The sequence below is a fragment of the Cylas formicarius genome, unplaced genomic scaffold (assembly GCF_029955315.1).
Source record: "Cylas formicarius isolate icCylForm1 unplaced genomic scaffold, icCylForm1.1 PGA_scaffold_3__17_contigs__length_32017465, whole genome shotgun sequence".
Classification (NCBI taxonomy): domain Eukaryota; kingdom Metazoa; phylum Arthropoda; class Insecta; order Coleoptera; family Brentidae; genus Cylas; species Cylas formicarius.
In genome coordinates, this window is record NW_026844326.1 from 25,609,198 (window position 1) to 25,620,293 (window position 11,096).

The 11,096-nt window shown below is 37.5% G+C and overlaps 2 protein-coding genes across 2 annotated transcripts; one reads left to right on the forward strand and one right to left on the reverse strand.

Moving 5' to 3' along the window:
• The first annotated feature begins 251 nt into the window (after positions 1-251).
• On the forward strand, positions 252-1,545 carry LOC132700090 (uncharacterized). Its single transcript, XM_060667211.1, has 5 exons — positions 252-525; positions 579-775; positions 822-1,028; positions 1,080-1,291; positions 1,343-1,545. The coding sequence occupies exons 1-5, from the start codon at positions 265-267 to the stop codon at positions 1,543-1,545; spliced, it is 1,080 nt and encodes a 359-aa protein (XP_060523194.1). The 5' UTR covers positions 252-264.
• A 3-nt stretch (positions 1,546-1,548) lies between these two features.
• On the reverse strand, positions 1,549-10,587 carry LOC132699878 (protein yellow-like). The gene is made up of 5 exons (XM_060666833.1): positions 10,416-10,587; positions 6,621-6,757; positions 6,129-6,350; positions 5,906-6,052; positions 1,549-2,536 (listed from the first exon to the last, which is right to left on the reverse strand). Exons 2-5 carry the CDS (start codon positions 6,736-6,738, stop codon positions 1,587-1,589), a joined length of 1,437 nt encoding a protein of 478 aa, XP_060522816.1. The 5' UTR covers positions 6,739-6,757; positions 10,416-10,587; the 3' UTR covers positions 1,549-1,586.
• Between the last annotated feature and the right edge of the window lie 509 nt (positions 10,588-11,096).

Below are 11,096 nucleotides of genomic sequence, written 5' to 3' on the forward strand. Positions count from 1 at the left end.
GCAAATTCGAATCGTTTTCAGGTTGTCAGTGAAATACAGCATTGTCCACTAAAAGTAACGAAATGGACATCGAAGCAACACTAATGGTAAAAAATCAGTACTTATTTTTCACTAGCACGTGACACAGCACTGATATATATAAATAGACCTTTACATTTTCAAATATGTCAATTGCTTAATTACTTTTGACCACCATCGTAAATGTTAGGTTAGAATAATGCCAATTTGACATAGAGTGACACATCCTGGAATTTTCAAAACGAAATGCTAGCGCGCCTAATAGGAATACCGAGTCGCGTAGAAGCCCTTATCATAATCCTCTTGGGAATCTTCAGTCTCTCGCTGGATATGTCACCGCTGTATCTCATATCAAACCTGAAATCGATATCGGACGTCAAACTGGAAAGAGCCCCCCACCTCGAAGACTTTGTGAAATACATCCTCCGCTTCATAGTAATCGCCAGATCCTCCACACACCACTTGTTTCTAGTATGCTACGCTTTAATGATCTGGCCGGCCATATTTGTATACACATCGCTCGAAACCGCGTCCTCCAAGTTCACCAGAGTGATTTCCAGGAGGAAAAACCGAATCTCATGTTACCCTGGCTCTTTCTCGGTATATTGCGCTGCCTGTTATTGAATTTCATTGCGTTCCTAGCGGGAAGCTTCGTATGCCACAAGGAACGAGGTCTGCAGCCGGTCTGCTTGGATTTCCTTTTGGCACAAGTAGTGGACCATGCTCCATCCGTGTACGCATGGTTTTCCATGCTCAGGTATATCTTTGCTCTATCCTGATATGCCATTCAAGTCTTTCTCTAGTTACTACAGAGAGCTATCGGAATTTTCTCATCAACTGTCGTTCGACGACCTCTGGCAAAAGACGAGAGCCAAGTCTTTGTCAATATGCCACTTGGACGTGGACGTCCTAGAGTTGGAGCGAGTCAAGATTAGATTTCAGGAACCTGGCGGCGTTTTGTTCAACCAGATTCGGCTCTTGGTCGATAACGCCAAGCAGGCATCTTCCAGGTAGGTACCTTGAGGCATTCGTACGGCCCAGGAGGCACGCCTAGCTTTCAGGTCTTTCGATTCTCTGGTGAATCAGATGCAACAGAGAGAGGAGAACCCGCTCGATATCTTCGAGTTCATCGAGGGTTCTGATATGTGCGCTAAAATGAAAGCGATGAGGGTTCTCGGCGTCACAGAAGACGACGTTGCTAGAATAGGGACCGGAGGAGGCAGAATGAGCAAAACGCTGGAGGAAATTGGAGTAGATGACTTGAGTACTATTGGTAAGATGAATGTTTTCGCGTGATATGTGTTAGAAGTGGAAGTTGATTTAGAAGCGTCGGTGAAGGGGGAGAGCTTTTACATAAAAAAGGGCGAGACTTATCTCACTTCCAAGTCGGATCACCTGAAATCGATACCAGCTCTCGGGGACGTCGACCGGAGAGAAATATGCCGCTGCCTCATCAAACGGGGGTTTCTCAGACGAGACTCATCGAACGAGCGAGAAATAGTTAGCGTCCATTTCGATTCGAAATAAAAATTTTTTCAAAAAAATAGAAAAATTTATTTTTACGGCATTCAGTAACAATCGTTTTCGCCTTCGAAAGGTACGTAGGTGTCGTTCCGGTTAATGTCGGTGTCGCAGATGGTACCCCTGACTGCTTCGTCGGTGTAGGCCGACATCACCCTGAAATTGATCCTGCTGGTGTCGAGTCCCTCGATCAAATAGTAAGGCAGCCTGTTGGTGACTATCCAAATGCTCTGTCTCTCTTCCTGATCGAGCCTGATGTCGTTGGGGAACACCAAAGTCTGCCGACTGGTCGCCACCACGCCCAGGTTCTCCCTTTTGTAAGGCTTCCGCGAGTTCCAGCACCCTATGGTGTCCTTGGTGACTAGATTGTAGAAGAGGACGCCATTCCTGTCCATAACTGAACCGGACACGTGGCCTTTTGCGCCCCTGCTCTGACCGAATACCTTGAACTGGTGTTTGTCCTCTTGCCAGCGGTGTTCGTCTTGCAGTACGGACGTTTTCACGTAAAACTCTCGAAAACTGGACATCGGATGGAAGTACAGAGTTCTGTCGTCGAACGGGTGCCGGGCGGGGCTCAGGGCCGCACCAAAAATCCCGTCCATCCAATGGAACTCCAGGTGGTGCAGTCTGTAGGTTGCGGCGAACGGATCAGGATAGAAGTAGGGATGGGTCACCCTCCAAGCGTCCTTGGTTTCTAGGTTGAACACGACGATGCCGTACCTCCACACGTCAGTCATATAGGCGTAGATGTTGTCGCAGTCGCCGTCTCTGAAATCGAGTACTATGTTGGAGTACAGTCCGTCCTCTTTGATGAACTCGTCCGGGAAAACGTATTTCTCGATCAGTTCGTCGGTGCGGAGGTCGAATATGAGCAGTTTCGGAGGGCAATGTTGCTTAGCGTCTATGGTGACTTCTATGGTGCCCGAGTCTAAGACCCACAGTCTTCCGCAGTGGTCGGCTTGCATTCGAAATACCGACGTTATGACATCGCAGGTTTCTGAAAATATTCGGCGGCTTATAAGATTCAATGGGTGTCCTTTGGTTAGCCTCATCAGGCTGATAATGATACAAATTTGAAGAATTGAATGGCTCTGAAAATTTAGCAGATATCTTTGATGTTAGGTTTTATAGAAATATTGAAGTTAATAATTGATAAATTATTTAGGGAAAAAAATAGGACAAACCGTAGGAAAGAAGGGAATTTTTGTGTGCGTGTCATATGAACGAATGTTCAAAACGTTTTAACTTTTATTATTTGTCACACGAGATCTCAACTGCCGGACATATTAAGAAAACTGGCAAATCAGTAAGTACTTCTCGATAGTACCGGCATACCAGTATAGGAATATCATTCCTATAGTGCTATTTCCAGTTATTTATTTTAGGTTTACCAGCCTGTATCTGAAAGATTAAAAAATTTAGACACATACGAAGCATTTTGCTTAAAATCACCCCTTTAATATTGACGTCTAATTAGAAAACACCCTGTACAGACCGTCTTTGTATGAACATCTTTCTATGGGACAATTTGACTTAATTAATCGTGGCTTTAAATCAAACAAATCACAATGTTATTTGGTGCCTACGTAAAAACATATTTCTTTGGAATTTCAAATATTCTATGGTGACTGTCAAACAAACAAATCGGAATTTTATTTTGTATGTTTTGTTTACTAGAAAGCACAAAGTATAGACGGACTTCGTAAAAACATCCTGCTATTGGATTTAAAATATATTTTAGTAATTGTGTTTTATTTACTAGAAAACACGACGTATAGACCGACTTTATAAAAACAATATTCTGATGGGAAGGAAGCTTTAAATAAAAAAATCAAAAAAATTTATTCTTGGGCGATTATTTGAAAACACCCTGTACAGACAGCGTAAAAACATCTGTCTATGGGATTCCATATATACAGGGTGTGTCCGACCACATACCGCAATAGCTTTCTGACTGTATTGCTGGGATGATCAAGTTAGAAATGAATACCCGGAACGCTGTTCTGACTGAGCTACAAGTATTTCAAATTTTAAGGACCATTTAAAAGAAACCCCTTAATTTTTTGTTGTTCAAAATGTCCACCTAGTTGCCGTATACATAGTCTAGCTCTTCTTAGAATTGAAGCAGGAATAGTTTCTGCGGCATACATAATTTTAGGTACCAGTTGCGCTCTGTTTTCAATTCAATTCAAGTGAAAAAGTAATCTAAGGGATTATGCTCAGGTGACCTTGCTGGGCAAGGAACTGCTGAATCTTTTTCAATCCACGGGTTTTTATAATTTTGATTAAGAAATTCTGTTGCTTGTGCGCCATCGTGTTGTTAAGAGGAACATTATCAAGTAATCTTGGAAATATTTTTCAATGAAACGTAAATAACAAATGAGCGTGAGACAAAATAACGAGGCGGTCGTCAATTCTCAAGTGCCCAACAATGTGAATTCCTGGTGTTATTGGTACTGTTTCGGGTGAATGAGGCTTCATCACTAAACAATGTTATTCGATAAATCTCTAATTTTTTCAATATCCAGCGACTATCAAATCTTGAAAGGTAGTCTGCAGATTTTATAGCTTGTACAGGTAAGATGGGGTGCGGGTAAAAACCGAAATTGTATCAAGTTCTTCTTACTTTGATATTTTTTTCTTGAAATCACCCAAGCAACATACTCCTGGGGTATAACAGTGGGACATCCTATATTTTATTAATTGTGGCTTGAAATTAAATAATTTTATATTTTATTTATTAACATTAATTATTTTTGTGTGGCTTATTTTATTCAAACACACCCTCTATAGACGACTGTCTTTGTGTTTGTAAAAACTTCCTTTAATAATATATTAATTTAATAATTAATAATAATTAATTGTTGTGTGATTTAGAAAACACCCTGTATAGACCGTCTTTGTAAAAACATATTTTTGTTTGATTTCAAATATTTATTCTCAAAAATTAAATCAAATAATTGGGATTTTATTTTAATTACTCATGTTCGTAATTAATGCTTGTACGATTAATTTTTAATTGTTAATGTTAATAATTAATTATTGTTTGATTTATCAACCCTGCATGCGTATTTTTAAGAAAATAACTTAACATTAACAGTCTGTTTATTGTTCTTTTTGGCGCATCTAAGCTAATTATTTAAATATCTCTAAAACTAATCATAGCGCTGAGAAAAAGCTATAAAAATCGAAATGTTGCGACACGAAATGCTTCAGGTGTGAACGGAAAGTGAACGCGCATTTTTGTGCAAATTGCGTCGATTTAATGAACTATTTAAAATTTCCATACAATTTTAAATCGTCGCGTGTCAATGCCGCACGTCCAGTGATCTGAAAAACAATTGCTAACCAATTCGGGCAGCGTATACGTTTCGACACTTGTAACGGAATTTACTGCATTTTCTTAAATCGTCGCCGCAAACGTGCAACGAGTAGTAGAAAACACAATATCAATACAAAAAAGTAGGCAGAAATTATACGAGGTGTTTTATAATTTTTTTAATTTTTAATAATAATAATGCCATTTTAGATATTACAATGAAATTTGGCACACTTATGTATCAAGAGGCATTATTTAGTGCATCACATTTTCTTTGAAAATACACCAGTGGCGGGCGTAAGGAATGTCACATGTCTATTTTGGTGGGCATTGATGGTACGCCACTGATTTCTCTTAAAATAATTGTTCTTGTTCTTACAGTCTACAATCATTTCCAAAGAAGCAAATTTCTTGATTTTGTTCGGTCCAATGTACGGTTTTCGCTTTAAAAAATAAAATTCACTTGTTTTCATTGTCACAACAATATCGTTAATATAATTATCTATCTGTAGGAGAGCTGAAGGATCGTATAAGAGTTTCCTACGATTTGATAAGGAACACTGGAGGTATAAATACTTAAAACAGTGCGTGGCAATATGAGGAAAAGTGGTTCGCTAAAAATTACTAATAATAGTAGTGTTTTTTTTTGGTTGGAATATTATTTCATTAAAATTGTAAAAGTAAAAAAGAACAATTTTCTAACTTTTTTTGTTGTTAACTAAAAACTGGATATCTTGTTTTAAAATGAAAGTTAAAAAATGAAAGTTTAAGAGCGGAAACGCTTTTCTGGAACCATTTTGAATATAACTTTGTAAACCTGCAAACAATACCAGATGTGGTATTATCAAATTTGTTCGTCTTTAACTGGTATTCAGTATTTCGGGTTATATTATAAGTCAAGCATGTTTTTTAAGTATTAAGTATTCATGTTATTTGAAATATAAATACTATTATCACCATATTCGTGATAAAGTTACTTGCACTTTAAAACATCAATCCATAAAATCCTATTTAAATTAAAAATTAAATATCAAAATGTTGACTCACTTTCCGAGTGCCAATCCCAATTTGGATACGGCACCAGCTTGGGAGACTCTTCCACGGCTAGTCTTGGCACCGTGGCCAAGGTCACCGGTACCCCCGGCTTCCATTTGGGCATTGACAGGAATATCCGATCCCCGTAAGTCTCCAATCCTGAAACGGCAAACACTTAACTTTGTCGAACGGTAGAGGGCGCTGGAGCTTTCGACTTGATCAAAACTTACACTACCTAGAGGCAGGTTATTTTCGGGGATAAACTCGTCGTACGCTACTGCACGAGACCGGGCCTCATCCGAAGGATAGTCCAGGTCCAACGTCTTCCATCGGTACCATGTTTTGAACGGACCCGTGAGTTCTAAAGGCTGATTGATTTTTTTCTCTGTTATCGATGGTTGCATCAATCCCAGCGACAGCAAGAGCGGTAAGAAGGACTCCGGTCTCTTGGTTTTAACTGTGGGGTACAGCAATGGCTATGTTTAGTGCAATGGAAAAAACTATCTATGTCTTTTTCTTGGGTCCCGTAATATTTTTTCCCAAAAACGAATTAATTTCCCTATCATTATCCTAAAAACATTGTAGGTATACTCGAAGTATGCAACCAGCTATACGCATGGGAATTTTTCGGCGCTTGTGAAGGCAAAGGCCACTATTTTGAGATGAATTAATATTTCTTCGTATTTTAACTTAAAAGTTTTCTGCATTAGACGCTAAAAACGCTTACCTCGAATCCGATCCTGTTTAACGGTGAAGTTCTCGTTTCCGAGCGTATCGAAGAAAGGTGATTGCTGAAAAATGCTATCAGGGGGATGCCAGGTTTGGAACCAGTTATCCACTGCCATGGTCGTTGGTCATGGTCCCCTGCGAAGTGATAATAACTTATAATTACTGTTCTATAATTTTTGTAGTGAGTTTTACTGAATTCCCATTGTCGACACTATTTATTTTCGCAGTGAAAGTAAATAATAATTATCGCTTAGGACATTCAGATAATATTTCTCTGTTGATCAATACTGACTAGGTAGTACGTTGATGTAAAATCTAAAATGGCGGAAAACGGTTCGTCGGCACATTTTTTTTCCTAATATCTGGTAGATAAAAGGGCTTTCTACAGAGAATATTTTCCCTTATTTGCATTAGATGGGGTGCTACCATTGAATATATGTGTATGGTCAGTTGCCTGCCTCCCATATGACTTTAGCATTCGCGCTTAGGTAATTCTAGAAATCTGATATTATGTCGAGTTAGTTGCCAAATAGAGAATTAAACCCCGTCCCGGACAATTTATTATATAAACATATTCGCACATATTGCACGTGTGTGCTCGTATCAATAAATAAATTGAATTATTACATAAGCTGCTACAATTGCCTCGCAAAAAAAAGGCGGCTGCGGCCGCGCCCCAGTTATATCAGGAAATCAAGGAAATCTGGTTTTTCAGCGGTTAGAAAAGTAGCGTGTTTTATCATAATTAAGAAATTGAGCATAAAAATTTTGTCGTCGGAAATGTTCAATTCCTATGCGCATGCTCCGCGGCCTACTAGGTTCTCGCCAAACGTCCGGTTCGTGTCAGCCGATTCTGTGCATTAGATAATCCTGCCCGCGCTAATTTGAATTTGTGGTGGACCCAAAAAAAAAGTCTATCAAATTGTCGTCGGTCTTAATTTACGAAATTTTTATTGCTTGCCGAGCAATAAGCAATCAATTTTTTAAGCGCTTCCGCGCGTTGAAGTTGGCGCAAAGGTAATAATTCCGATTTGTTTGTAAAAGACATTTCTTTTTTAATCGTTCGCCAATACGGTTTCAGGCAAAATCGGACGCGATTGATTCCTTACGCGTTTCTCTCTCTACACCGCCAACAAAAGGCGAAATTATTTTAATGGGGACGAATTATTGTTGCAATTTTTAATTATAGGAACGATTCGAAGAATTTTGCGCTTCCAACCAATTATACGGTGTCTGCGAGGCGGCGGTCGCTATGACAAGTTTTGGTTGGTTTGATAACGCACTTATTCTCTGTCCTAAGATGGAAAGGCCGTTAAAGGTGCAATCCACGTTCCTTTTTCAAACCATGTAAGGATATTACATAAAATTTGTTACATTTTCTTAAACTTTTGCGCTGTTGAACGAATTGAAACTTGTTTGATTATCCTCATGGACGGGTAATATAGGGGAGAGCCTTGGAAAAAAATTGGCAAATTTTGTGGTTGTTAATTTTAAAAACTTTGACTATAAAATTTGAAAATTTTACACAAATAAAGTGCATCGTCTTATTCCTCGCTAAAGCGCACCGCTTTCGAGAAAAATACCTCTGAATGCAAGAAAAAAAAACGAAAGAAAAATATTTTATTATTAATTAATTTACTTTGGTTCATTATCTATATAGGTGGTTTCCACTATACAGTGTACTTACAAACAAAATAAAATTAACAGCTAAAATTAACAAAATAAAGTAGAGGTTAGAGGAACAAGTATTTACGCTATTGTTTAAGCTAAAAAAAATTACAACTACTATTAAATATACTACAGTGTAGGTGTAGGTAGGTATTTCATTGGCACCTAAGGGATTTTTATTTTATAATTTAACCTTTTGAAATAGGTATCTTTAAGTAATGGGCGCTGTTCTTTTCGAAAATTTTAATGCAATTGTTTATGCAACATGTTTGGTAAACTTTTTAACTCACTCGTTTGTTAAAAACTCGCTCCGCTCGTGTCAAATAAACTCGTGAGTCAAATGCCGTTTGCCGCACTTATTGCATAATATATTATGATAAATCATATTGCTTATTGCATAAATTTAAAAATCATCAATAATTTTAGTTGTGAGAACAATTGGGCACACGTTTTTATTAACCTTTCATGATCACATTTTCAAGTAAATCCAAAATATTAAAAAAATATATTTTGGATTTGTATTGCCTTTTTTGTTAAGTCTATAGCATGTAGATTACATCGCCGAAAACATACATTGGAAATAATATATTTATTATTGTTTGTCTGTGAAACAAAACTTTGTTATTGCAAGTCTAGACAAGTCAGCGCATGTAGAATAAACATCCAACAATTAGCGTGTTCTTTAGTATTAGTTTGTGCCTTGTGCAGTGAACGTTCCAGTTCCTAAAATATGGTATTTTCAAGGTATTTGACTCAAAAGGAATTAGAGGCGGCTATGGAGGAGATCGTGATGAATGAGGACAATAACAATTAAAGTCGTAAGTATAATTTGGATTTACGTATTCTTATGTATTGTAGCATTCCATTCCTTTTAAATTTATGCTAAAAATAACGTGAAAAAATATTTACAGAACATATTGACGCGGTCTCTAGTCCACCAGACGAGAGATACCTTGACTGGCGAAGAAGATATGAACGATAACATAAATCTACAAGAGTCTACAATGCTGTCCTTCAACAGTCCTGTAATTCATCGACTACTGAACCTGAATGGGACTCATCAGATGATGAAACCCTGGAATTTAAAAGAAGACGTATGGTTTCTGCAAACGACATTCTTGCTTCTACTGTCAAATGGAGGAAAGGTCAGATTGAGTACACTCACACACCTATGTCCGATGAATTTAGATCATGTGAAGAACTAAAAAATAGGCTTTCTGGAAAAACTACGCTTGAAATATTTTTTATGTTTTTTGATGACTAAGTGATTGATTTGATTTTAAATCTTACATTGCTTTGCGACTTATAAAAACTGATAAAACAATTACTCAAAGAAATCTTGCACCTACCATAGATGAAGTGCGTTATGATAACAAAGCCCGCAGGAGATGTAGAATCTGCCACAGCGACACAATTTATGTTTGTAATAAGTGTAATGTGCATTTACATACCTCATGCTGTGTAAAATGGTTTGAACTTTCTTTGTATATTTATGTATAAATTATATGTTACATCTTATGTGCCCCAAAACATTATTTAATGTTTTTTCCCAGTGGTTTGTTTACGCACCAGAATTTTTTTGTGTTTCGAGTGTTTGTTTTTATTTTTTGGCACATGTAATGTATTCTTAAGTGCAACAAAATAAATAATTTCACTGACGTGGTAAAGTTACGCTTGCCGTTAAAGAAGTTGTCTTTCAGGAAAATATGGAAAAATGCAAAATTACTTTAAAAAAATAGCATCACGAAAGACATAGTTATAAGCAAAATTTATGTTTTCTTATCAAGCTGTGCCGTAAATAATTCTTAGATATTTAAAGGCGTCAGCGATTTTGTTTCGTCATTTCTATGAAATGCTTAAAAAACGTGGTGATTATCTCTGAAATATTTAAATTTGTATTAAAAACACTTTCTCCTAGTAAAGGACGATAGAAATAGGGCTTGACTAGCTAATTAGTGAATTAGTGATAGCTCATGGTTGCCAGAAAAAATGTCTACGACCAAATCAGCTTGGGCGAATAAAAAATTTAAAATTAATTAGCACAGCTTCCATTTTTTTTTAATTTAAATTTTAAATTTTTTAATTCAAAAATTTCCGCACCGGAACTGATTGAGTGAAAACTTACCGGAAAATCACATCAAAGCGTATCTGAATCTCTCCTACGCGACGCATTTCATAACGCAACGATGTTGACTTTAACACGCGTTCAGTGGCAAGAAATAAATTAAAAAGAATAAAAATCGAACACGCCGAGTGTTTATCGGTCCAGTTGTGGCTTTTCTTCGCCACGGTCCGGTGCCCGCAGCCTATTATCAATAGATTTTCAAGGGGGGAAACGTTCCCTCTGCAGTCCGATTTTTCGACATACGAGAAACGGGTGGGAGCCCCATCGCGAATTTTATATGACGCTTACGAAACTGCTCATTTAACGCATACCCGAGGCTATTATTATCTCAGTTATCGGTTTTGGTTTAATTAAAGCGAAACAACTTTAACGGCCTCTTTTTACAATGCGGTTTGCGTAAAGCTACCTCATTTCTTTAGAGAAACGAAAAAGTCCAAGTAAATTTTATTTGAATGTAAAACGGACGATTGAGTCGCCATCTCACAGCGAAAGTGAACATTAATTTTCAACTTTTGCTTCGATAGAATCAGCGTCAACCTCCTCAAACTTGTATACAAAAGGGACATGAAACAGTTCTAAAAATGAAAATAAAGAGAAATCTTCGCTGAACAGGAACATGACGCCTCTGACAAAAAATGTCCGCTCAAGTGCCATCTGTTGGACATATTTTTAAATTAGTTA

What these genes read in the sequence shown, in the direction of transcription:
- LOC132700090 (XM_060667211.1), top strand. Translation starts at nt 265, where the DNA reads ATGCTAGCGCGCCTAATAGGAATACCGAGTCGCGTAGAAGCCCTTATC. An exon ending in GCATGGTTTTCCATGCTCAG is followed by an intron (nt 776 to 821) that starts GTATATCTTTGC and finishes GTCTTTCTCTAG; the next exon opens with TTACTACAGAGAGCTATCGG. An exon ending in GCCAAGCAGGCATCTTCCAG is followed by an intron (nt 1,029 to 1,079) that starts GTAGGTACCTTG and finishes CCTAGCTTTCAG; the next exon opens with GTCTTTCGATTCTCTGGTGA.
- LOC132699878 (XM_060666833.1), bottom strand. Translation starts at nt 6,738, where the DNA reads ATGGCAGTGGATAACTGGTTCCAAACCTGGCATCCCCCTGATAGCATT. An exon ending in TAAACAGGATCGGATTCGAG is followed by an intron (nt 6,351 to 6,620) that starts GTAAGCGTTTTT and finishes TGTACCCCACAG; the next exon opens with TTAAAACCAAGAGACCGGAG. An exon ending in TTGGGATTGGCACTCGGAAA is followed by an intron (nt 2,537 to 5,905) that starts GTGAGTCAACAT and finishes GAATATTTTCAG; the next exon opens with AAACCTGCGATGTCATAACG.